Source organism: Misgurnus anguillicaudatus, chromosome 18 (genome assembly GCF_027580225.2).
Source record: "Misgurnus anguillicaudatus chromosome 18, ASM2758022v2, whole genome shotgun sequence".
Taxonomy (NCBI): domain Eukaryota; kingdom Metazoa; phylum Chordata; class Actinopteri; order Cypriniformes; family Cobitidae; genus Misgurnus; species Misgurnus anguillicaudatus.
The window spans coordinates 7,007,821-7,035,616 of NC_073354.2; the positions used below are offsets into that span (position 1 = coordinate 7,007,821).

Sequence of the window (27,796 nt, forward strand, 5' to 3'; positions counted from 1 at the left end):
GTTATCTCGTTTTGGAACCACACTCTTTAAATATTTCTAATGATAATGACTGTTATTGTTTTATCTTCAGTTGTAACTTAAAATGAGCAAGTACTCTACTCTCTGGGTCAATACATTCATACAATATCATAACAATAATAATCATAGTTTTAAAAATATTACAAAATAAATATAAATAATTTGTACCTACGGTATTTTTTTGTAGCGGACGAGACTTTTATTTTGAAAGGTGTCCGGGTGCAGCTTAGTCCGGAAGTAAAGCTCGCTCTAATGTTATGGATCATGTGAAACATTCAGCTGTATGATCAATACGTGTATTATGATGCGTTGGCATGTTTACAGAATTCATACATGATTTTCGATCATCATATGTAAGTTAAGTGTATTGTAATCTCGCGCTTTTCTATAGTAAAACAACATGCAGTTCATTACTCAAAATCTAATGCATACAATGATGTAGCCTGTATTTATATATAAATGCTAATTACTAAATTCCATGAAAGGTATATAGAATAGATTTATATAATTTAGAATTATATTTACATTTCTAAACATTGGTACTTTGTAAATACCATTGCTAAGAAATGGTCCAGTACTGTGCATTGCTGTATGTTAAAGTGATTTTCTCTCATGTTCAGTAGGTATAATGTGGGACAGTCAGTCATTTGTGGGAGGTGTAAGGAGGACTCTGAGGCTCGATGTCTTTAAAGATGTTGCTCGTCAGTATCCTTTCATCTTCTGTATCTTTACTGTCATGATCTCATCCACCATCATACTCAACCAGTGAGTACTTTACAAACATACATACAGTACATACATTACACATGGCTTTATTTGTCTACATAGTGTACCCAAAGTAATGTTAGCAAAGTTTTTGCAATTTATTATAATAATTAAGCATTATTCACTCTATTCATGGGTTTCTTTCTATAGTCTATTACTGTACCTTACATTCTTTTGTTTATGCATTTGATTATATTTTGAGCAAGACAAATAACTGAATAGTAGTAATTACAAAAGGGCTTTGCAGACATACAGTATGCAGTCAACTATAAGTGACATCTCCTCTGCTCATTACAGTATATCTTTACACAGATATCTTCATATCCTGCTGATATTCTGGTCTTTTCTGGCTGGCGTCATCACTTTTTATTGCTCTCTCAGCCCAGAATATCTGCTGCCCAATATATTCATTACAGTCAAAAGTAAGAGAAAAGTAAGTGTCACATCATACCTTCATATCAGCTGACATGTACATTCAAGCTGCAATATTTATTCTTTATATTTTAACTGTCGCTTCACATTGTGGCCGCATTACAGTTTCGGGGCTGCAAAAATATTTAGCAATTTAATGGTCCATTGTCAATTATTAATTGCATAATATAGTTAATTGGCTTATTACACAATTGATGTTTAATTAAAGGTGGTGCGTGTCAATTTTAGCTGCATCTAATGGTAAGATTGCGAATTGCAACCAACAGCTCACCCCTTAATTTCAAAACAAATATGGTAGCAACCACAGGACAAAAATGTCAACGTAGGGACGAAATGAGCTCTGTAGAGCAGTTTGTCCGTTTGGAGCTACTGTAGAAACATGGCGACAACTTTTATGTAAGGGGACCTGCGATGTATGTAGATAAAAATGGCTCATTCTAAAGTAATAAAAACAATACAGTTCATTTTGTAAGGTCTTTATACACCACTGATAATATAGTTATGTATATTATATTGCATTACTGTCAAGATATCCCTCTAAAAGTTACAAAATGCACCTTTAAGTGTATTTAAACTTCTCATTAAATTAAAACTGACCATTTTTATTTTTTAATGAAATATGTCTATATTGTTATATAAACAATTTATTAATGTGAGTATAAATTCTAATAATTTTTTTATTCATGTGCCCTCATAATCATTAATCAAAATCTGAAAATGTACTTCCGCCCTCTTGTGCCGATCCTTCTCTGATGACGTCAGCGAAACGAAACGCCTACTTTTCTATATCCAATCAACTCACAGTGGAAAAGACATGCCACACCCACAAATTTTTTCTTGTGATATTACATTTCACTCAGAAATACGTCACAATACAGAAGTAAAGTCGATTACGATTTCCTGTTCACAGAGACTTGGAAATGGAAGACAGGACTTACATTTTATCCATTACAAATCGATTAGATGGTAATCCAATTGGATTCTAATACTTAACCGTGTTGTTTAGCATTGCTTATTTACCACCTCAGTCCTAGTTACAGATTATTGTAAGGTATGATTACTATTCTGGTTGTTTGTATATCTGTAGCCGCAGGAACAACAGGAGTTATTCCCTCTGGGTCACAGTTGTGCAGTATGTGGAAAGAAGCAGTGCACACGTCACAGGTCTGTATCTCACAGCCTTACAACACAAGACATTTCTAGCTATCATTACTTTAATGCATATTTTTTATACATATGTGTAAAATTAAGTGAGCATATGACCTTACTAACATCCCAAACATCATTTTGGTCATTTCCCAAAACAATTTGGTTGTCCACTCACACTTGAATAAGCTTAACAAACTTACTTCCACCTGAAGAGATGAAAAATAAACCCATATTTTACTCAAGCTCAAGCCATCCTAGGTGAATATGACTTTCTTCTTTCATCCAAACACAGTCAAAGTTGAGAGAAAGCGGTTTGTATTTTAAATGTTTTTAGCTTCTGACTGTCTGTTTCACGCATATGAAGACTAGTCAAGAAACTTGCGAAAACAAATTATCATCTTACCTAATGAATTTGCTTTAATCTCACTATTGATTGAATTATTCATTGCTAAACCCATATGCATCACTCTAAATAACCTTCAGCTTTTATGCAAACATACACTCACAAATACACAGAAGCTATCAGATTGAATTTGCATGGGCGAATATGTTTGTTTGTTTGTTTTATTTGTTTCTGTTTTGTTTTTCCCTTTGTTATTCAGCACATGTAAATAGAGTCACTTTCTGTGTTTGAATTATATAATAAAAAGCTAGACTGCTTTAAGTTAAGTCCGCCTCCTCCTACTGTCAGTCTGCTGCGAGTTCCACTTCTGAATGAAAAGCCTACTTTTCTGTATCCAATCAATTCACAGCGGAAAACACAAGCAATGGCTGCTATATTCCTCTGTTTCAGTCGGAAATGCGTCACAATACAGAAGTCGTACGCTACTTCCTGTTCACAGGGACTTTAATATAACTACGAATTATTTTCATTTTGGGGTCCTTTACTGACATTACACTAATTTTTTTTTATATAATCAGGATCCTCTCATCACTTTAATAATCAGAGAATAATTAAACTTCACTTAAACATTTAAAGAGGAAATCAATGTTTTGTATATAATTGGTTGTTTGTTCCAACTTGGTGCTCTTCACTTTTATTCTTACAAGGAATAAAACTTTGACATTTAAAGAAAATGATCTATAGGAATAATATAATAAGTATTTCTTTATTGCACAGACCCACACTTCTTCTAGAAAACTATCAGCCATGGCTGGAGCTAAAGGTGCCGTCTAAAGTGGATGCCAGTATTTCAGAGGTACAGCCATAAATCCAGTCCTGAGTTATGTGAAAAATATATTTACAGTTAATATGCCTGACCGATAAATGCTTGACTTGTGTGCTCTTAAGGTTTTTGAGTTAGTCCTGGATAACTTTGTGTAACCATGGTACAGGTATGCCAACTTTATGTCCTAGTTTCTATTCTTAGCATCTTTGTGATTGAAACTTTGAAGTAATAAATGTGTTTTATATTATTATCTATCAGAGATATAACAGATGATGAGGCGTGTGTGGATGAACTGAGACAGACGATCCGTTTCTTCGCTGCGGTTCTGGCTCACCGAGCACAAAAGGTGATTCATTCACACATTTATCACATAAGGAGTGTAATACACACAACACAATTTACAGTCATATATAACTTTGTGTTTTATAGGTGGATCTTCCTTCAGTTGTGATGGGTAAAATGATGAGAGCTGCTATGAAGCACATTGAGATCATTGCTAAAGCACAACAGAAAGGTGCGTCTTGAGTCGTTCGTGATGCAAGCAGGTCTAACGTTTGATTTGCTAGTTTGTTTATGTTAATGTGTATTAGAGGCTGACATTCCCACAGGTCATGGGAAAAACACTATTAAATTAATCACAGGATTGGGATGGTGCAAGAAAAGGCAGGGCCGGGAATTGTAAAACACTATGATACCCAACTTTATACACAAATATACATTTTATATAAACAAACATTATATGCATGCTTGGATGCAGTAATCAGGATAGGGTCACGCGCCTGGACTGCTTTCCCAATAACAATTTCCAAAAACTGCACTTTAACACGATCGCACACAGCAGTGCTTTAAGTGCTTGTTACGAGTTGCTATTTACTTGTAAAGTCCTTAAATGTCACCTTATAAAATGACTCATAAATGTAGCACACGCTTGTTTTTGCCTAGGTTTAGCCTAATGATGTGCATAATAAGGGGCCAGTCACACCAAAAGCGTTTATGGCAGTTACAGGCGCCTTTTTTGATATTCTATGGGCAGGGCGCGTATGCGCGCTGTTTATGCGCGCCGAGCGCCTTGCGGTTTTTTGCCGCCTGCCACGCACGCATTTTTGAAGGAGCGCTGAGAGCGGAGAAGCGCCCGACGTCATTCGCGTCTTTGCATTGTCCAATCGAATGAGGGGAGAGGCGGGCCTTACGTTGTGGTGAGTGAAGTTTACAGTTGCTTTGAAGAACCGGACACCACTCGCTCACTCTCTCCTGTGTGTTTGTGCACCTCTCACCCTCAAACAAGGTCAGAGCAAGCGTCCTCTTTTTAAAGTTTCTGCTAATATGACAGTTAACAGCAAAAGAGCGCTCACGCTTCAATATTTGATTGACAAGACAGCTGACTCGGTGGTTGCTTAGCAATATGAAAAGCCGCGTCGCACTGCTCTTTTTTTTTTTTTAAAGGCAGTGCGTCGCGCCTTGCGTTTGCAAGCGTTTAAAGCGCTTTTGGTGTGACTGGCCCCTAACAGATTCGCTTGGTTTCCTTTGCTGGTCCCGTTCCTTTTTTTTTAATTTGTACTTTCCTGTCCTCGTCTTACATTATTGTCTGTAATGCCCCAAAAATATAGATTTTTTAAGTTAGTTAAATAATTTGTGCAATGCATTAGATATTTAAAAATAAATTACCAAACGAAAATAAATTAAAGAAAAATGTTTAACTTATTTAGGGCACATCATATTCAGGAAGGGCTTTTTCAGTAATTTATTACATAAACTTTTGGAATAATATTTTACTGAAGTTTGAGATTTTTTTTAGGCTGTGTAGTGTACATTTGGTCACTTCAGATGAACATCTTATATCCACAACAAACTTACATAATGTCTTGTGGCTGTTCATCGATAATCTGTGAAAATGTGTGAGTAAAAAAAGTACAAAAAGAATTTAAAGCTCACGCAAAGCGAGTGAAAAAACTGTTGGTTAAGGCTAATCTAGAGAACAGAGAGAGCAGTCAAGTGAGTCTACGATCATCATGTTGTTTTTTGTTGATCATTTTAATTAAAGTCATTTCAAACTTTAAAATGGTGCCTTAATTTCTCTTAAAGGGGACAGAGAATAAAAAACAATTTTTACCTTGTCTTTGTTGAATAATGGTAGTCTACCCACATTCACAAACATACAAAAAGTGCTAAACATGCTAAACATCTCAGTCTCGTAGAAATTCCTCTTTTAGAAATGTCAGCCAGAAAACAGCCCAATCTGAAAAACTGATGCTTATGACATCACAGGCATCTTACTGCCCATCCACTTTAAAATAATTGGCTACATTTTTTGAGTGGCAGCAAAGTCAGCCAATCAGTAATGAGATTGCAAGTTAAGCCAGTAGGGGGAGCCAAATAGGTGCAAAACCACTTGTTTAAAAACCCCCACCCTAATAGAGCTATCAGAGAGAGGTTTTTAGGAAGCTTCTAAGGCATTACAGACCCAAACAAAATTTTTTTGTCTACATGTCACATCACAGAACAAGGATAAATACTCCGTTCAACCATTCTATGTCACCTTTAAAGGAATATTCAGTTTTCTTAAAAGAAAAATCCAGATAATTTACTCACCACCATGTTATCCAAAATGTTGATGTCTTTCTTTGTTCAGTCGAGAAGAAATTGTGTTTTTTGAGGAAAACATTGCAGGATTTTTCTCATTTTATTGGACTTTAACAGACACCAACAATTAACACTTAACTCAACACTTAACAGTTTTTTTCAACGTAGTTTCAGAGGACTATAAACAATCCCAAACGAGGCATAAGGGTCTTATCTAGCAAAACGATTGTCATTTTTGACAATAAAAATAACAAATATGCACTTTTGGAGCACAACTTCTCGTCTAGATCCGGTCCAGCCCGACCTAACGTAAATGCGTAGTGACGTAGGGAGGTCACGTGTTACATATATAAAACGCACATTTGCGGACCATTGTAAACAATAAACTGACACAAAGACATTAATTAGTATCATTCCACATACAACAACGTAGGAACAGTCCTCTTTCAACACACTTGTAAACACTGAGGCGGGGTTTGGCGTTCGTCCTCTGTGACCTCTTGACGTCATGACGTATTGCGTGGGGTCACGCTGGCGCATCACGACCGGATCTGGACGAGAAGTTGTGCTTTAAAAGTGTATATTTGTTGTTTTTCTTGTCAAAAATGACAATCGTTTCGCTAGATAAGACCCTTATGCCTTGTTTGGGATTGTTTATAGTCCTTCGAAACTCTGTTGAAATAACTGTTACGTGTTGAGTTAAGTATTAAATGTTGGGCTCTATTAAAATGAGAAAAATCCTGCAATGTTTTCCTCAAAAACATATTTTCTTCTCGACTGAACAAAAAAGACATCAACATTTTTGATGACATGGTGGTGAGTAAATTATCTGGATTTTTCTTTTAAGAAAATGGAATATTCCTTTAAGTCAGTTTGCTCATGACTTAAGCATTCACTGTTTATTTAGCTAAATATGAATATTATTTTTTACTTTCCGAATAATGTGCAAATATTAAATAACTGTCTTATCTTGTTTTTATTACGAATTTTATGCATGCTTGAGAAAACTAAAACGAGAGGCCATGCAGATGTCCACTCGTGACTAATCCATCATTAAATTTATTGTGTTGTGCCAATACTTAGCTATTAAGTTTGTACTCATTTCCGCCTGTCAAATATTAAAATCTGTTCCAGTCATTACAAAACAGTCTTTAAGTGTGCTGAGTCCAGTCTTTGAATATTTCAGCTGTAATACAAGACAGAATAGAAGTGTGATATTTTTGCCACACAAACCCAATAAACAAATGAACTATTGTTTGATGTGCATGCCTTTATTCAAAATAAATTTGCATGATTTTTAAAAGTGAAACACTGTGTGCGACTGCGATTCATGTGCATGCATGCTAGTGTGAATGGCCTCACTCATCAAGTTTGTACCAAGCTTTAATACGTTCAGTACTAAATATACGTATATGGGTGATTCTCACGAAAACTTTTTTTTTTTAAAATGTCAAGCATGAAAATGTAAAAATTGCTTAAATTTACTTTTTTCCCACCAGACATTGAAAAACAAAGTCTGGAGTAAATGGGAACATTCATTTAAAAACTTTTACTTATCATTTAACACTTTTTGTAACATAATTAAAAAAATTAGTTCTAAAAAATCTCATTACCGCAACAGTCAGAAAACATCAACACTGACATATTTTCAAAATGACATGACAAACCTGAAAGAACATAATTTGGAGATTTTGCACATGCATTTAAAATCAAAGTATTATGCTTCTATTAATTAAATTAACATTTAATAAGCATCTGTTGCGGTAATGATAATCAAAATGTCGTGTAAGCATTCTAACAAGACAATATTTCAAATTAACTGTAAAAAAGGATCTTACCTGATAGCCATCTTGAAGTAACTGGTCCATGTGCTTGGTCACTCAAAATCAAACTTTATTAAAATTCTGTATGTGTGCTTAAACTGTTCTCAAAAAGTGTTGCGGAGGATGAGAACATCAGGCATGGACACATCATTTTCCTAATTTTTCTTCATTATTATTATACATGAATATTCAGTAAATATTTTTTCTGTCATCTAAAGTAGTCTAGCAAAACATCCATTTATTTATTTTCTTAATATTTTTGTGTTAATTTGATGAAATTACAACATAACGCATGTTCAAACACAGCCGGACAGATTGCGGTAATGAGAATTTCAGCATAAAAATTAGATACAATTTCCAATTATAACTTCTTATGTTGAAATCACACATTGTGCAAGGTAAAACACAGTATTGTGTTAATTCTGATGCTTTTTAATGTTGCTATATCACATATTTTAAAGCTAAAATCATTAGTGCCGTGGTGTTTCAATGGTTTCGTGAGAATCACCCATATATTACCTGAGACTTTTAAGTAAATGCTCATTAATTCAATGACTTATTTATTGCATTAACAGAGAAAGAACATAGCATATAACTTGATACAGTGTGTTTCAAGCCAAAACAACACAATACAGGATTGGGTGGGAATGGGAGTCATTCTTTTGGGATTGGGACGGGACGGGTTTTTCCCCCATTTTTTTGTGAGATTGGGATAGTATGGGATTTTTTGTGGGAGAGGGATGGGAGAGGTTTGAAAATCACCCTCTAATGTGTATCTCATGCGATGACGTGTGTGTGCTTTGTGTGTGTTTTTGGGAACAGTGAGGAACTCTGAAGGTCTCCAGCAGGCAGCTCTTGTGGAGTACGGTGCAGATATACACGTGGCTCTGCGTAGCCGCAAAGATGAACTGTTGTATCTGAGGAAACTGACAGAGCTGCTGTTTCCTTACGTCGTGCCTCCTAAAGCTACAGACTGCAGGTATTGTTCCCACATGACACTATAACAGATGTTCAAAGAGAGCAGAAATAAATCATGAGACTGAAGCAGAACATCTGCTGATCTCTGTGTACTTTAGTTTTAAACAAAGTTCCCTGGTCTGTGATCTCCCCCTTTTCTCTTTTACTCAACAAACACTTTATATAAAGACAAATGTTTTATGTTTTTTTAGGAGTTGAGTTTCATAGATTAGCATTTATCATCAAGTCAAAGCCAATGAAACATACTAAGCAGCCACATAGCCAGGATAAATGTTATAACCTGTAAGTTGATACAATTCTGATGTGATGCTCTTATTACCTCAGATGCAGCCGTTTTAATGACAAAAAACTCAATTTGAGCTTGATTTTGGTTAAATGATAATAATATAATGACACATGCAACTACATTATCAACTCTGTTAACATAGTGTTTAATTATTTAAAACAATGAGTGTGTTTCCTTTTTCCTGAAAAGGAGTGGTTTTAGACATACAAGGTTTCTGACTGATATTCCTATATTCTTTTATTCGAGTCTATGTCCACACGCTTAACCTGAATAAATTGACTTAAAGGGGCATTTTTACAAGATGTAATATAAGTCTCAGGTGTGCCTAAAATGTGTCTGAGGTTTCAGCTCAAAATACCTCACAGATCATTTATTATAGCATGTCTACAATGTCCCTATTTGGGAGGGAGCAAAAACGCGCTATTTTCATGTGTGTACCTTTTAATGCAAATGAGCTACAGCTCCTCACTCCCTTACTAACAGACAGTGAGTGCTTTCAGTTAAAAATAGATCTGATTCCTGTGAATACAGTCTGAGACTATAGTTTTTTTTAGCTGCATTAGCGCTACAACATGCTAACAAACACATTTAGAAAAGATTTTGGGTAAAGTTAACCAGTCAGTGACTGTGGGTGGGGCTTTATCAGTGTGATGTCACTTTAACAAGAGGATCAAAACAGCATGTCTAATGAGACTGCTTTGGTTTAATGGGAATTAATAAAGAAATAGTGGGTGGATTTTATGACACACATTTATGACTAAACACCTTGTAAAAGTGGATTTTGCATAATATTAAATAGGATTTAAGGAAGTATTTTAGTTTTTAGGGCTGTCAAAATAAACACGTTAATAACGTGTTAACGTAAATTTATTTTAACGTCACTAAGTTTATTAACATGCGATTAATGCAACGCACAATTTCTGTTTGACCCTTGGCCTTGCACGTTGTTGGATAAATTGAGACGCAACTTTAGACAGTAAATAGTCATCAAATGTCTAAATCATCTTGTACGTTTTCTGAGATGTGTACTGTCCTAAATGCTTAACCTATACAAAAAATGCGTGTCTATCCACTTGCGCGTGTCATATTTTGGTTTTAAAACATGCAGGAATTAGAAAATAAAGTGCAGGACTTATTTGATGTTAAAATAGTTATTAAAGGAATATTCCATTTTCTTAAAAGAAAAATCCAGATAATTTACTCACCACCATGTCATCCAAAATGTTGATGTCTTTCTTTGTTCAGTCCAGAAGAAATTATGTTTTTTGAGGAAAACATTGCAGGATTTTTCTCAATTTAATGGACTTTAATAGACACCAACAATTAATACTTAACTCAACACGTAACAGTTTTTTTCAACGGAGTTTCAAAGGACTATAAACAATCCCAAACGAGGCATAAGGGTCTTATCTAGCAAAACGATTGTCATTTTTGACAAGAAAAATAACAAATATACACTTTTAAAGCACCTCTGTGACCTCTTGACGTCATGACGTATCGCGTGAGGTCACGCTGGCGCATCACGACCGGATCTAGACGAGAAGTTGTGCTTTAAAAGTGTATATTTGTTATTTTTATTGTCAAAAATGACAATCGTTTTGCTAGATAAGACCCTTATGCCTCTTTGGGATCGTTTATATTCCTTTGAAACTCCGTTGAAAAAAACTGTTACGTGTTGAGTTAAGTGTTAATTGTTGGTGTCTATTAAAGTCCATTAAAATGAGAAAAATCCTGCAGTGTTTTCCTCAAAAAACACAATTTCTTCTTGACTGAACAAAGAAAGACATCAACATTTTGGATGACATGGTGTTAAGTAAATTATCTGGATTTTTCTTTTAAGAAAATTGAATATTCCTTTAAGAGAGATAAAGTTATTGACCTGATTAATGTTTAAAGAGTTATTAAAGGGAAAACACCACAGTTTTTCAAAAATGTACTATGTTTTTACCTCAACTTACCTGAATTAATACATGCCTATCTTTTTTCAATGCATAAACTTAATCTTTGTACAGTGCCTCGTGAATGTGTTAGCATTTAGCCTAGCCCCATTCATTCCTTAGGATCCAAACAGGAATGAATTTAGAAGCCACCAAACACTTCCATGTTTTCCCTATTTAAAGACTGTTACACGAGTACGTATGATGGCACAAAATAAAACGTGACATATGACAATCATGCGATTCATCTAGATTAAATATTTTATTGATCGACAGATTGACATTAGTTTTACATAACATTAAATCAATGAACATTCAACACTAAAAAGTCTTTCTCATTACTAAAAAACACATGAAACAACATTACATTTGAAGCAATGCAATGCAATGCAGCAACCATGTAAAGCAGTCAGTAATTTTACATTAACACAATGTGTGCTTATTTGCAGTTAGTGAGTTTCAACAACTCAAAAGCAAGGAAAAGTAACAGTAACATAAATAAATTAACTTTAACACTACTACAAAACTATTTCATTATTTTAAGCATTCGGGTTGTGTACAGGATGCCCTAAGTCCTGCGAGTTTAGCAGCAGATAAAGTGATCCTGTCCTCCTTTTCAGATCGAAAAGAACTAGTAAGGTTGGTTTATTGACTTTCATGTCTACAGATGGAGTCTAAATTGGATTTCTGGAGTGTTTTGTGAGGTTATTCTGACTGAATGTCAGGGAAAGGGGGTGAGACATTTCTAATAAATAAGGATTTATTAAAAGCATTTACTCATCTATTGTCCAATGAATTTAGCAGCGCCTCTGATAATGGAGAGTACTCTGTGTGTGTTTATAACTCTAACCATTTATACTTTAAACACCACTTCAGCACTTAAAGTTGAATCTAGCCAGTTTTCTTGTTTAATATGTATCATGTCTTGGTTCTTATAGCAGCATGATTTGCAGTGTGTAATAAAGTTGCTTTGTACTGCGTTTGATTCACAGATCTTTGGCTCTGCTGATTCGGGAGGTCATGACTGGTTCGGTTTTTCTCCCAATAATGGACTACATAGCTGACCCAGTGAGTGTAACACTTTTATTTTAAATGAAAGGACATATTTCACCATATACATATACTATAGGGAGACGTCAGGTTGATTGGGACAGTTTTGACAGTCATCTTAAAGGAACATGCCCAGATTTTGGGAATTTAGCTTATTCACCGTATCCCCCAGAGTTAGATAAGTCCATACATACCTTTTTCATCTCCGTGCATGCTGTAACTCGGTCTGATGCAGCCCCCGCTAGCTTAGCTTAGCACAAAGACTGAAAGTGAATGGCTCCAGCTAGCAAACCGCTCCCAATAGGTGACAAAATAACACGAAGATTTTCCTATTTATGTGTTGTGGTTTGTATATTCACACCGTGTACAAATAACAAGGTCATATGAGACACAGCCATATTTAACCGTATACATACTGGGAACTATATTCTCAGAAGGCAAAGCAGGTCCCAGTATGTATACGGTTAAAAGATGTCCGTCTCATATGACCTTGTTATTTGTACACGGTGTTTCTATACAAATCCCAACACATAAATAGGAAAATCTTCGCATTATTTTGTCACTTAAGTGGGAGCAGTTTGCTAGCTGGAGCCATTCACTTGCAGTCTTTGTGCTAAGCTAAGCTAGCGGGGGCTGCGTCAGACCGAGTTACAGCACGCACGGAGATGAGAAAGGTATGTATGGACATATCTAACTCTGGGGGATGCAGTGAATAAGCTAAACACCCAAAATGTGGGCTTGTTCCTTTAATGTCAATAAACATCCAATTCATCTGAATTCAACCTATGTTCGTTCTTTATTGAAGATTTCCACCAGTTGTTTATTCTGAAGCAAACCTTGTTGTTGTTTTTTTGTCCAGGACACAGTGAATCACATGGTGCTCATCTATATTGATGATACTCCAGTGAGTGTATTTACCTCAGATCAATAAACTGTTTACTTCCAGTGAACATCAGTCATTAAAGACCATTAAAATAAATCCACCTTCTATTTAACTGTGTTTCACTGAATATATTTCTGTGTATTGTCAGCCTGAGCCGGTGACCGATCCGCCATCTGCACTTGTGCCGTTTCTGAAGAAGTTTGCAGATACCCGCAACAAAAAATCATCTGTGAGTGCTACAAATTGTTGTTTTTTGCTATCTTGATTGATGAAAAAGGGTTGCAAAACCATCGATAAAAAAATATCTACCTCCATCTGTGGTAACGTTGCCACGTAAGACCAGACTTGATGAAAACGTGATATCTGTGTACCACTGCAGTTCACATTAGAGGTCTTTTCGGGTGCCTAAATGACCTAAATGACTACAATCACTTTTTACCCAAACCCAACGTGCATCAATTATGTGTTTTAAAAGAAAGACCAAAAGTAAACGGCATCGACGTCACCAAGGTTACCGCTAAAATGTGCATTAAAAATTGATTGACAGGTCTGTCTCAAGGAAAATTAACCTATCGCCAGCCACACAATGTCGCAAGTGCTCTTGAACACACCCGATGAACACACGCAAGATAGTTCAGGTCTTCACAGGTGTGTTTCACTAAATGAACCAATGCCTCTAATATTATACCCGATCCGTGTCCAAGGCACAAGTGAAACTTTTAGACCCGAACCTGTTCGGATCTCGGGTTTTCGGATCTAAGTGGATCCGTGAAGACCTCTAGTTTACTTCACATATTGTTTCAGTGTTGTGGGGTCGATGTCTTGAGGCAGACGTTTGCTAAAATCTGTGTTTGTTCCTCTGTCAGGTGTTGAAGTTGGAACTGAAGGAGATCAGAGAGCAACAGGATCTGTTGTTTCGCTTCATGAGTTTTTTAAAGGAGGAAGGAGCGGTTCATGTACTGCAATTCTGTCTGACTGTAGAGGAGATGAATCTGTGTCTCATGAGAGGAGATGGGTTTGACGCTACATTCATCAGTGTGTCTGAATAATCTAGCTGTTTGTAATCATTTAAATAAAAGTGTATGTAGTTGGCAAATAACATACAGTACACTCAAAAAAATTATTCATTGGATTAACTCAATAAAATTGTGGGCAGGATTTCCATCCAATATGAATGTGTACCCCTAACTCATAAAAAACTGCTTTACACAACAAAAATATATTGAGTTAGTTCAACTCAATTTAAAGTAAGTGGCAATACTCAATTAGTTGCCTCAACTCAATTTAGTGTAGTCTGAATAACTCGATTTAGCGTAGTCTGAAGAACTCAATTCTGTTATTTTATATAAAAAGCTTTTATATCCTACTAATTAGCATAAGCACATGTTAGCATGCTAATAATAATAACATATGATACTTTGGATGAGCATGTGAGAAGAGACTGATCTCCAAACAGGCATTAACACAGTTTTAACAGTTTTAACACAATTAAAATGAAATCAATACATTTTAGTACATATTCATTTTGTGTTAGAATAATTAAATATATATACTTATTGCTCTTAATGAGGTATTTTAAATAAATTGAACAAAATTTTAATGTGTCATTTCTAAGAAGGGCTTGAATCATTTTTTTGAGTGTAGATGACATTTTCAACATCAACATTTTAAGACTTTGGCTTTTGATTTTGTCCATCCATCATTATTGCACTGGTACTTGTACTGTTGTGAAAATATAACCTTGAAATCTTTAATATTGAGTAAGATCAAACGCAACTAATGAAATAAACACAGAACAATTTTCTTATTGTCCTTTTTGTAATGAGTCAAATGTGTTTTATAGCTTATGATATGTGATGCGAGTAAATTCTGATGTGTTTTTTTCAGAGGAGTTTAATGACCGAATCCTGAGTCCTGATCTGAGCGATGCAGAGATGCAGCGCTTACATGAAGAAGTTCAGAAGATTTATGAAACATACTGTCTGGAGGAGAGCATCGATAAGATCAGCTTTGACCCCTTCATCATAGAAGAGATTCACAACAGTCAGTATCATCTCAGCTCTCTACCTGACACATTGATCCTGACTCTTTGTAGCTCCTTAAGAAATAAAAGTTGTGTCGGTAGCCCCATGGTTAATTCCCATCTTTCCCAAGGTTTTTTGCAGATCCTTTTCCCCAATTTTTCTTGTAAACTCTTTACTAACCTGTCTAGGGGTTGGAATCTCTAGGCACCTCACGATTCGATTCGATTACGAGTCAGAGGGCGGCGATGTGATGCTAAAAACGATTATCGGAATCTTTTTTTTGTGTGCGTGACTATAGATACTTTGCTTTAAAAGTACCAATATATTTTATTAACATTGCAAAGAACCAACAGAAAAATAAATGTGGGTGGAAACTTGTAATATGGTTTCTCATGTTTGTTGTGTTTCCGAAATGTTTTAGTTTTGTTTAACATAACCTAAAAATAGTGTAGCTCTTGTCTAGCTCATTTCTGCCTTCAACTTCATAGAAGCCAAAATATTTCCTCACGTCAGCTTTTAATAAGGAGGGTGTTCGTATTTCGCACTCAGCCATTGCTTCGGATTGCGTATCTGCTTTTTATGTGCACACCACAGACTGTTTGGGTGCTGCACTTCCGCGCTTCAGAGTTCCGCCTTTTGCATTTCATCAATATTACTATATTAGCAAAAAAATTTCAGAAAATAATTTTTTGACATTTGTGAATCAATTCAGAATCGTCCACCACCCGTATCGCGATGCATCTAAAAATCTATTTTCCCCCCACCTCTTAACCTGTACAAATAAAGATATATAACGTCCCTTAAAAAATAAATGATAATAAAAAATAGTTTCATGACGAACTTAGTTTTAATTATTTTTTTTAAATAAATGATAACATGACTAACAGTGAAATAGTACAACTAAATGATTTTATTTTGTATTAATTTGCTTTATATATTTAACTTTATTTGTAACATGTTAAAGTAGCTTTCTTCTCTGGCCAACTTTAGTGGGGCGGCGCCCCAGCGCCCCCTATTGACCAGCCGCCACTGCTTATCAACTCTTAAAATTAAGATGTTTATATTAATCATGTTTATATGTGATTTTGTCTGTGAAATTCAAGCTAAAGTCTCATAATCTAATGATGAAATAAAGAGCATCAAAGTTTGATTTCAATCATTGACATGACCTTTGAATGAATATTAAAGATGATATTTTCACAGAATGTGCTTTACAGTATGTAGAAAACATACAAATTTTATGTAAACAGTAAATTACAAAAAAAACGACCTTAGCTGGGTTTTACATGCATGGTCACATATTTCTATAAAGATCATCTGAAGTTGTATATTTAAAATGATATAGCTTGACTTGAAATGTTAAGTGTGTTTTATCATGTGGCTGGTGTGTAGTTGCTCAGGGGCCGTACACAGACGTGGTGAAGCTCCAGACGATGCCATGTTTGTTTGAGGCGTACGAGCATGTGTTGTCTCTCCTGGAGAACGTCTTTACACCCATGTTCTGCCACAGTGATGAGGTAACTCACGGTCTCTGAACAGCTCAGAAGAGATGTTAAGATGAAACGTTTTTTCCTACATTTCTCTCTCTTTGTCTCAGTATTTCAGACACCTGCTCTGGGGTGCAGATTCTCCCGCTAGAAATTCGAAACTGAACAGGTAAGTGTGTTCATGTTAAACACTGCGAATGTGACTGCTGTCAGTAATACGGTTCTGGTCTTACATTTGCATAATATAAGCAAAGTGTCTCTCTTATGAGTGACTTACAGATCATCTCCAGTCCATATCTCACACCAAACTACAGAGTTATTCTATTTTACACCAAAAGATTTTATTTATACAGAAGGAGCTGTGCCGCCACAATACGCCATGATTGTAGGAGATTATTTATTTTTAGTATCTCTATCGTGATAAACACACACACACACACACACACACACAAAATGTTTTAACCCATTATAAGGACCATCCTAGTATGTGTGCGTGTATATATATATATATAATTGTATTACAGTTATATGTTGTGGTTAAATTATTTCATTTTCTTTTAGACGGTAGTGAACTTTAGGAGTACGTTTGGTGGATATGTGCTGTATAAATGGAGCTGTAGTTGGCAGCTTGTCATTGTGACACATAGAGATAATTTCTGTGAAGGTCTTTAAAGCAACACTATGTAGTTTTTTTACCTTTAAATAATGTCTCTAAAATTATTTCAGTGATAGAACAACTTTTAACCGGACAAATTGTACTGTTGCTGCAACCTGAGCAGCCTCCTAGCTGCTACAAGCACACTCTGAAAGTGGCGGTGGAGGGTAGGAAACACAGCCCCGCCCCTCCCCCTCCCTACAGAAGAGTGTCTGATACCAGGCACTGTTGCGCTTTTCAACCACATGGGGGAGCTGTAAGTCATTTTTACATGGAACCTACATAGTGTTGCTTTAAGGTCCAATAGTTTCATAAAGGTGTAATAAAAGTAATCAACGTGTCAGCGATGATTTAATCGAAGTCTTCTGAAGCGATACAATCACTTTATCTGTTGATATTTTATGAGAATACAAGGCATACAACATGAATCCATATGTGAGTGAGATTCAGTAAGCTTTATTCACATCATACAGTCTTGTGTAGATGTGTAGTGGTGGGCAGACAGTAATCCACTTTCTGCCTGTTATTCCAGGAATTTAAGTTTGGATGATTTAAGGTAAGTTTATTAATGGTGGGTTATATAGGACTGTTGTCCAGCGATATTACTGCATGCTACATAAAGCTTCCCTTAAAGATAAGAAATAAATAAATGCCATAAATAGGTCCCTGTGAAATCGGTGAATTTTATTTTTTCCCAAATTCCATTTTATTTTTTCTTAAATTCATTTTTTTCTGTTTTATTTTTCCGTGTTTAAATTTTTTTAGATTCCATTTTGTTCTGTTATAATTTTTCTGGATTCTGTAAATTAAAAAAAGTAAGTAATCAGAATGATTAAACTTATTATACAATTCAAAAACAGTTTATTAATGGCTTGCATTTAAAAGTACATTTTGGTAGTTTTAATATTTGGGTAATGCTTACAGAATTTCATAGTAAGATCCAACATTAAATCTTTTTGTCAGATAAAGTGCTGTCAAATTTAGTGAACGGTACAAATAAAAACTGCTTGATGGCCATTAAAATAAACTAGAGCCAGCCTCTGCATTTAACTCAATGTATGTGAGAAGGGTTTTACATTTTAATTTTTTTAGTTTCAGACGGTCTCATCGACATGGTTTTCTCTATTCAAAATTAATGTTTTTAGTTGACGTGACTGTTGCATCCCGCAAACACTGAAATGTTTCCACACATTTCTATCATTTTATTTGCCGGTTATATTTATACATTTATATTTATGCATTTATAGTTATACATTTATATTTATGCATTTATATTTATACATTTATATTTATGCATTTATATTTATGCATTTTATCTAAAGCGACTTCCAGTGGATTACAAGCTATACATTTTTATCAGTACTTGTGCTGCAAACGCAATGCCCTACAAACTGATATAAGTTATAATAGCTTTTAAAAAATTATTTGTACAAAGTTGGCCAACTTCCGTGAAATTCCGCACTATAAATTTCGTTTGTATTTGTTTTTATTAGTTTTAGTTGGCTATATAAATCAGAAAGTCATTATTTTAAGTTCTAATGTATTTATACTGTAGTTATAAAAGTGAAAATTATTTTCATCTCTTTAAGCAATTTTACAACATTTCACTCATTCAGATTATGCAGATGAATGAATCTTTGTGTAGAAAACACTACGTAAATCAGCAGAAATGTATGTGGATTGTATAGCAAAGTTAATATCAAAAATTTATTTCTGCTGTGACTTTATAGAAAAGACTTGATGCTACTAACTTGGCAAACAATTGTAAATCCAGTGACCAAGTCTTCTTCGCTAGTACATTTTTAACATGGGTTTGTTTACAATCACTGGAAATAAACCTGTCTATTTTAATGCGTTGTGTTTGGGTGTAATTTGCATGAGATGGTCAGTAAATACAGGCATGGCTCTTGAGAGATTAATGGACTGTTAGCTCAACAGGTTTTCATAACCAGTGAATAACCACACATGGCTGAGTTATGTTTGACCCATGTTGAGTAAATATTGGAAAGAACACACCACTGGGTTGTGATTGTCCCAATGTTGGGTTATTATTATAACCCAAGATTGCATAACAATAACCCAACATTGGGTCATTTTTGGCCCAGCCTGTGTTTTGCTAATACCGTAATTACTCAACATGGGTCAAAATAACCCAGCCATTTTTAGGATGCAGTAATGAAATACACGAAACACATTCAATCTGTCATGTCCAGTCCTCCTTCAGTGCTGATGTTTATTCGTCCCGTGTTTTTGTTGCATTTGTTCTTTGGGCTGGCATGCTTATTTGCTTCATTTAGAGTTGACAGCATCCCTCTGGCTGGGCCTTATAATACTGGCCACAGATCTCCATCCATCATTCCCAGAACATCACCCACAACCATGCAATCCATCTTAGCACTTCACCCCAGAGTTTTATCATCCCTCTCCGATTTAAGAAAGTAAGTCCGGGGTGCCTGGGAAAGTAAGACTTTCCCAGCGTCCTGCTCATCTGAGACCAGTTTGACCATCAGTTTTTAAAGGAACCGTTCCAGCTCCAAACCCACATCCTATTGTTTTCTGTGTGAAACACACAATGGCAGAAATTTCCAGACTTGCACCTGTCAAGTTTCAAAGGACCATAAAAGTATAATCGCATCATAAAACAAGTCATTTTTGTGAGTTATTGCCTGATAGTCTTCCTCTCAGATGAAGCTTGTGTTTGCACTGAGCCTCAAACTTGAGGAGGGAAAGATGATCAGTAAATAACCTCATGCAATGCTGTTATATGAAGACTTGAATTACTTTAGACAGAGGTGGATTCTTCAGAAATGTTTGTAACTGTGATCCATACGGCGTTCGAAATGACATGCAAGTGAATACATTTCGAACTGTTCCTGTAAAACATAAAGATGGATTTATTTGGGTTAAACTGGTCCAGCAGACGCAGCACGATTGATGCATGGCTACACTGGTGTGTTGTGTTGTAAAGGCACTCGGGTTTGTACCCATCATGTTTTCGTTGGAGTGCCCGGTCACTGGTCATGTGACTGATGCCGTGTGCAGTGATGTTTGTATCTTTATATAAACTGGGTTCTTTCAGAAGTGAGCAGCCGTGTGTGTTTGCGTGCAGGAACTCATCGAAACGCGGCGAGTCCTTTGGCATCAGTAGGATTGGCAGTAAGATAAAGGGAGTCTTCAAGAGCAATGCAACGGAAGGAGCCATGCCGCCACAATACGCCATGATTGAAGGAGAAGATGACTTGGTAAGATGTTTCTGTTGTTACACCACATCAAGAAATGAACTTCTGAGACTCATATAGGGCATGAGGGTGCCAACGCTGATGGATACACACATTGAAGGGATAGTTCAGCTAAAAATTATATTAAACCCATGATTTACTCACCCCCAAGCCGTCCGAGGTGCGTGTGTCCGTCCATTTTTCAGACGGACACATTTTCAGTTATTTTAGAAAATGTTTTAGATCTTTCAGTTAATCAAATGTGAAGTTATGGGGTCCTTCAAGTCCAGAGGAGGTCCATCCATCCTTCACCAAAGATATCCAAACGGCTCCACAATGATAGACAAAGTCCTTCTGAGGTTAATCCGCGCTGTGTTATTGTAGAAATATCCGTATTTAAAACTTAATAAATGAAAATAACTAGCTTCCGGTAATGCCGCCATCTTAGTCGTGTCTGCATTCAAGGTGAGCGCGTACGCAGTTTACAGAGGGTTCTGTGCTGCTGCTTTGTGCCCCCGCCCTCCGAATTGATCATACGTCATTTAGAAAAGTGTGTACACTACACTGATAGGGGCCATTTCTCAATGTCAAGGATACTTCCTTGGCAGGACTAGTCCTTAAAAGTCACTTCCTTCAGAGGCTAGGCGAGGCTCCTCTTTAGTGTTCGAAGAACACGTAAATGGAACAGGCTAACAAGTGCACGTCATTGCATCAATGAAAATGGATGCTTTCGTCCCTGCGCGCATAGGATTGTGGGTGATTTCAGCGCGCAAAGAGCGTGAAGGATACACATATGCATCCTTTCCTTTATAAGGGATATTTCTCGAACGAAGGACTCAGTCTTTGATTGGAATTCCGAGGATCGTTGACATTGGAACAGTCCTTCGACGGATGTTGATGACGTAGCACCCTCGAAATTCTGGCTTCTGAGGATCCTTTCTTGACATTGAGAAATGGCCACTCTCTCTTGAATGCAGAGGAGTCTAGGATGGCGCCGTTACCAGAGGCTGGTTATTTTTGTTTGTAAAGTTTTACATATGGATATTTCTACAGCAGAGCGGTGTGGATTGCCCTCGGAAGGCCTTTGTTTATCATCCTGGAGCCATTTGGATTTTCTTGTGAAGTATGGATGCAAATTTTTTGGACTTGAAGGACGTGAACCCTGTAACTTTACATTTGATTAAAATAACTGAAAATGTGTTTGTCTGAAAAATGATGGACATATGCATCTCGGACGGCTTGGCGGTGAATAAATCATGGGTTTGATATCATTATTGGCCGAACTATCCCTTTAAATGAGTCTTATTAGGGGACCAATTAGGGCTTGAATAGACCAGTTACAGAGGGTAAAATAACTAATGAACACGTAACCATTTTTCTTAGTTAACATATATCTAAAGATGCTATTGACATGAAATTTTCACCAGATGTTGGTAACATCATCAAGTCCAAACCAGATTAATCGATTGCATTGACGCGAGGTACAGATGAGCGATTTAAATCCGATCAGGCATTACGTTTTCCTTGTTGTCCCGCAGAGGGGAGCTCATAGTTGCTTAGCTGGGTGATTCTCACGAAACTATTGAAACACCACGGCACTAATGATTTTAGCTTTAAAATGTGTAATATAGTAACATTAAAAAGCATCAGAATTAACACAATACTGTGTTCTACCTTGCACAATGTGTGATTTCAACATAAGAATTTATAATTGGAAATTTTATCTCATTTTCTGCTGAAATTCTCATTACCGCAATGTGTCCGGCTGTGTTTGAACATGCGTTATGTTGTAATTTAATCAAATTAACACAAAAATATAAGGATGTTTTGCTAGACTACTTTAGATGACAGAAAAAATATTTACTGAATATTCATGTATAATAATAATAATGAAGACAAATTAGGAAAATGATGTGTCCATGCTTGATGTTCTCATCCTCCGCAACACTTTTTGAGAACAGTTTAAGCACACATACAGAATTTTAGTTTGATTTTGAGTGACCAAGCACATGGACCAGTTACTTCAAGATGGCTACCAGGTAAGATCATTTTTTTACAGTTAATTTGAAATATTGTCATTTTCAGAATGCTTGCACGACATTTTGATTATCATTACCGCAACAGATGCTTATTAAATGTTCATTTAATTAATAGAAGCATAATAGTTTGATTTTAAATGTATGTGCAGAATCTCCAAATTATGTTCTTTCAGGTTTGTCATGTCATTTTGAAAATATGTCAGTGTTGATGTTTTCTGACTGTTGCGGTAATGAGATTTTTTAGGACTAATTTTTTAAATTATGTTACAAAAAGTGTTAAATGATAAGTAAAAGTTTTTAAATTAATGTTCCCATTTACTCCAGACTTTGTTCTTCAATGTCTGGTGGGAAAAAAGTAAATTCAAGCAATTTTTACATTTTCATGCTTGACATTTTTAAAACCAAGTTTTCGTGAGAATCACCCAGCTACGAAAGATGCCACAGGATCGCGCTTTGGATGGAAGAAGTGCCTTAAGACACATTTTTAGATGTGATATGAATGGCCACGGGACACTGTAATGTATAATGAAAAATCGGAAATGTGTTATCCATATTACCATTATTGAAAACACTACGAAATGTATTGATATTGAATTATTGTCCAGCCCTAGATTTAAGTCAGGCTGGGCCATTTTAGCAGATTTATTATTTTTTTCCTCTGAAACCAGTTGAGAGTTTCCCAGGTTGTGTGTTTGGGTCAGGGTTTACCCATCACAGACACTTTGCATAAGACACTAATTCATAGGCCATACGTTGGCACTAAACCAGCTGTTATTATTTGCACTGACTATGGGCAGGATTGCTTTTTATAACTGACTTTCTTTGCTTTCCTTGCCTTTTTGCACCCCTTATCTTTAGGGGTCCAATATTTTTGCCTGTGTCGTGACATACCTTCATTTATAGACATCTATTGTTGCATGTGTGAATTGTTACCAATATTTGGTGAAAATGTCAATAGCACATTTAGAAATATATTTACTAAAGAACTGTGACGTGTTCAATACTTATTTTACCTTTTGTATAGCATGTTAAATCATACACTTCTTCTGAAGTATTGGGACCTATTCTCACATATAAAAGGTTTGCAATTAGCTTGCATATTACAATCATATTGGCTGTTTATTAGTGCTTATTATAAAGCACATATTAATTCATGACTATATTCTAATGTTAAACCTACACCTAAACGTTACAACAACCCCCTATTATTATAAATAAGCAGTGAATTATACATTTATTGAGACAAACACTGTACTTAATTGTATTTGCTCCCCATACTGAAGCGTTACCTAAAATGTATATTTGTAAGTGTTGTAAAACCCATGCAGGTGGAAGAGGCAGCGATGGTGTTTGAGGACGACTCTCCAGGGCCTGTAGAGGGCGCTGGGTCTCAAGGAACACAGCGTAATCTTTCTGCATGGACCGTCTCTATCCCTTATGTGGACTTTTATGAGGAGGAAGTTAAGAGAGAGCGCATCCTAGTCTTCTGCATCGATGTGGAAAGACATGACAGGTTAAACGGTATGGGCACATCACCATTTTAAAAAGCTACTAAATAAAATCAGCTTATTACAGTGAAACGATTGGTGTGACTCTGTCTGTTTTTGTTACAGTGGGACATGACATTGAGAGCTGGTCTGTGTACAGAAGATACCTGGAGTTTTATGTGCTGGAGTCCAAACTTACAGAGTTTCATGGTAAACTTGATCATAGTCTCTCTGTCTCTGTATGTACAGATCAAACATCTGTATAAAAGCATCTATTGAATGCATAAATGTCTGATCTGCTTGTACAGGTTCATTCCAGGACGCCCAGCTTCCTTCCAAAAGGATCATTGGACCAAAGAATTATGAATTCTTAAACTCCAAACGCGGTGAATTTGAGGAATATTTGCAGGTGAATTCTTGCTTCATCACACAGACAACAGGAAGTTAAAAGATCATAAGTTGGCAGTGATGTATATCATGACCTCAACTTGTCAAGGTCTGTAGTTTAAAACTGAATGGAGAGAGAGGAGTATAATGTAAAATATAATGAAATGAATGCCGATTTGCTGCATGTTTACAGTCATATGTACATGACGTCTGGTAGGCGGGTCACATGCAGTGTAGTGGCTCAAATTAATTTTAATGAGACATCCGAAGCACATATTGGATCTAAACTTTTGTCTCCATCGATGATCCCGCGCATCTCTTGTATGACTCTGCATATGAAATTGATGTTGCAAATTGAAAATATGGCCAATGGAAGCACGTCAATCTTGCAAAAAAGTTTTTACGCTCGCATGCCCTACTGAAAAATCCAGCAAAGACCAGCATAAGCTGGTAGCTGGTTTTAGCTGGTTTAAGGTGGCAGTAGCTGATCTAAGCTGGTGGGCCAGGTGGTCTTCCGGCCTGACCAGCTAAGTCCAGCTAGGCCAGCTTAAAAAGTGACCAAACACAGCTAGACCAGCTTGCTACACCAGCAATACTAGCTAAAACCAAGCTGGGAGACCAGCTAAAACCAGCTCACCAGCTTATGATGGTTTTAGCTGGATTTTTCAGTAGGGTGAGGTGGTTTTTCAGGAAATTCGCAAAATGCAATGGAACTGCAATGGAAACCGTTTATTCGCATTTTCACGTCACCTGATGAAAAAGTGACGAGTTTTTATTTGAAGATGAAGCAGTATGTACTAAAACCCACCAGAAACACCTCAATACATGTCTGCTTCCAAGTATAAGAGGCTTTCCTTGCCAATAATGTTTGGATAACACTGCTACATCTCTTTTGATTTAAAATAATGTACTATTACCTCCAAGAAACACCTATAGGCTACGTTGCCGTTCCTAAGTATAAGGGGCTTTTCTTGACATTAATGTTTGGATAATACTCTTACTGTACGTCTCATTCGGTTAAAAATAATACCTAGTGCAGTGGATGTGATTATAAGTAAACCTATCTATATCAGTAGACGTGATGTTTGGAATGACTTATCAGGAGAGGAAAAACATTCACCGAAACACCGTCATTTCGCAATAGGCGACATTTAGAAAATAACGCTAAAGTTTTGCGACTCTGCAATGGAAACACAGCTAGTTTTGCATGTTCTGAATTTTACAAACTTTGCTTTATTTGAACTTTAAAGTTTTTTTTTTTTGGGCTTGAAGTGATTAGATATTTGAATGTGTGTTAAATGTTGGTTCATGTGTTTGTTTTATGCAGAAACTACTGCATCACCCCGAGCTGAGCAACAGTCAACTGCTGGCTGATTTTCTGTCTCCACACAGTATGGAGTCTCAGTTTCTCGACAGAACGCTGTCAGATGTTAACCTGGGGAAGTTAAACATCATCTGTCTGTATGCATGCTAAACACTTTGCAGATGTTTTAGGGAATACTCTAAAAATAATATATATATATATATATATATATATATATATATATATATATATATAGATATGAAGAGTTTGGTTCCAAAACGCGATAAACGCCATTTTTGAAAAAAATGAGTTGCTGCCAAAATCAGTATTATATCAGGTCAGTATTTAAAAGTAAATAATTAATTTTACGCAAAATCCAATATCCGCCGTGATATTCTGTCATCTTTTCTCCCTTTTTTCCCAAAATGCGATAAACGCCACTCCCCCTTTTTTACAGAACGCAATAAATCCGTTCCAGGAATTACAGCGGACCATTCACGCAATGTAAACAAACATGGCGGCGCGTTGAGTACACGGAGTCCTAGTTTTCCTCATCTACTTTGTACTTCGTGATCAACAAACAAAACAAAATAATACTTTAATGGCATTGATAAACCTGTGGTTGTTTTCTGTGACGGGAAAGATTGTCATCAACATCTAATAATTTACGGGAAGCACTCGGGAGACTGGTGCTTATCTCCCGACAGCATCAAGTTTCTCATGCATGACCCCAGGGGATCTTATGAATAACTTTACATTATTTTACTCAAAGTCAACGAAAATCGAGCAGGACCAAAACATTTTACAGCTGATCGCTGTGAAAAATGCTAAGCAACGGCGTCAAGTATAACCGCAGCAATATGACAGTGATCTTAATATGACAAAGTAAGTGTTTTGATTAATGACATTAATGTTTATTTTTATCATATCACTGTTCAACTAAATGAATATAAAATGTCAAAGATGAATGCACATTAATACATAGATTGAATAGATTTATAGCATTTTGAAAAAAAACCCACATGGATTTATTGCATTTTGTGGAAAAAATTATTCGTTTTTATAATAAATCTTTGAAAATCAAGTTATGGATTTGATTTTTTTATGTTTTTATAACCTAAAGATGCTATGGGAAAGTTTGTAACAGAAAATAGTGGTTTTCATCTTGTCACTTTCTTGGTATAGAAAACACGTTTTTACAAAAATTTGTCAAAATGGATTTATTGCGTTTTGGAACCAAACTCTTCATATATATATATATATATAATGACACCCGCTTTCAGTTACCCTATGTGATGAAATTTCAATCTTTTTTTAATACCCTTGATTTTTTTTAAAGGTGCAGTGTGTAATTTTTAGAAGGATATCTTGAAAGAAATGCAAAATAATATTCAAAACTATATTATCAGGGGTGTATAAAGACCTTTTAATATTAATCGTTATGTTTTTATAACCTTAGAATGAGACATTTTTATCTACATACACAGAGGGTCCCCTTACATCGCCATTTTGTTTCTACAGAAGCCCCTAATGGACAAACTTTTTTACTAAGTTGTCTCCGACGATGAAATGTTTGTCCGGTGGTGGCTATTGTAGCTTCTTTATGCATTTTAAAAGCGAGGGTTGGGCACAGGACTGAGCCGTTGGTTGCTATTCACAACCTCACCACTAGATTCTGCTACAATTTACACACTGCACCTTTAAGACTTTTTGTTTCTGTACAATACAAGCACCACACAAATACTTGATGTGATTTGTTGAAAATCTTCTTTATATCAGTTATTTTTATTTGTACACTCAAGTACAACATTTTAGTATGCGTTTTTCTGTATACGTCATCTTAAAATTTCTAAACTGGAAAGACCCTAAACCTTAATGTCCACATGTGGACCATGAAAAACAAAATGTCAACAGGTGTTTTTAATTGGACATTACGGCTGTGATTGATGTAGATGAGTCAGTCCTCTGATGTGCAGACAACCAGGACATCATAAGACTCCTTACAAACCCACTGACATCAGACCAGCACAGATGAACAGTACACCACATTATAAAGACTATAAAAAATATGAACAATGGGAAAGTTGAGTCATGAGTGTCTTCAACAGGCACCCATTAACACCTGG

At 36.0% G+C, this 27,796-nt stretch overlaps 1 protein-coding gene across 1 annotated transcript in view; it reads left to right on the forward strand.

Moving 5' to 3' along the window:
- Positions 1-211: 211 nt before the first annotated feature.
- snx14 (sorting nexin 14) overlaps positions 212-27,796 on the forward strand; it is a 39,090-nt gene continuing 11,505 nt past the window's right edge. The window contains 22 exon segments of the mRNA XM_073855690.1: positions 212-371; positions 639-783; positions 1,096-1,216; positions 2,303-2,379; positions 3,485-3,563; positions 3,656-3,699; positions 3,792-3,879; positions 3,963-4,047; positions 8,759-8,915; positions 12,130-12,205; positions 13,047-13,091; positions 13,219-13,299; positions 13,937-14,049; positions 14,956-15,113; positions 16,487-16,611; positions 16,692-16,750; positions 17,769-17,792; positions 20,346-20,478; positions 23,822-24,014; positions 24,107-24,190; positions 24,289-24,389; positions 25,695-25,805. Coding sequence (XP_073711791.1) covers positions 647-783; positions 1,096-1,216; positions 2,303-2,379; positions 3,485-3,563; positions 3,656-3,699; positions 3,792-3,879; positions 3,963-4,047; positions 8,759-8,915; positions 12,130-12,205; positions 13,047-13,091; positions 13,219-13,299; positions 13,937-14,049; positions 14,956-15,113; positions 16,487-16,611; positions 16,692-16,750; positions 17,769-17,792; positions 20,346-20,478; positions 23,822-24,014; positions 24,107-24,190; positions 24,289-24,389; positions 25,695-25,805 — 2,091 coding nt within the window. The 5' untranslated portion in view covers positions 212-371; positions 639-646.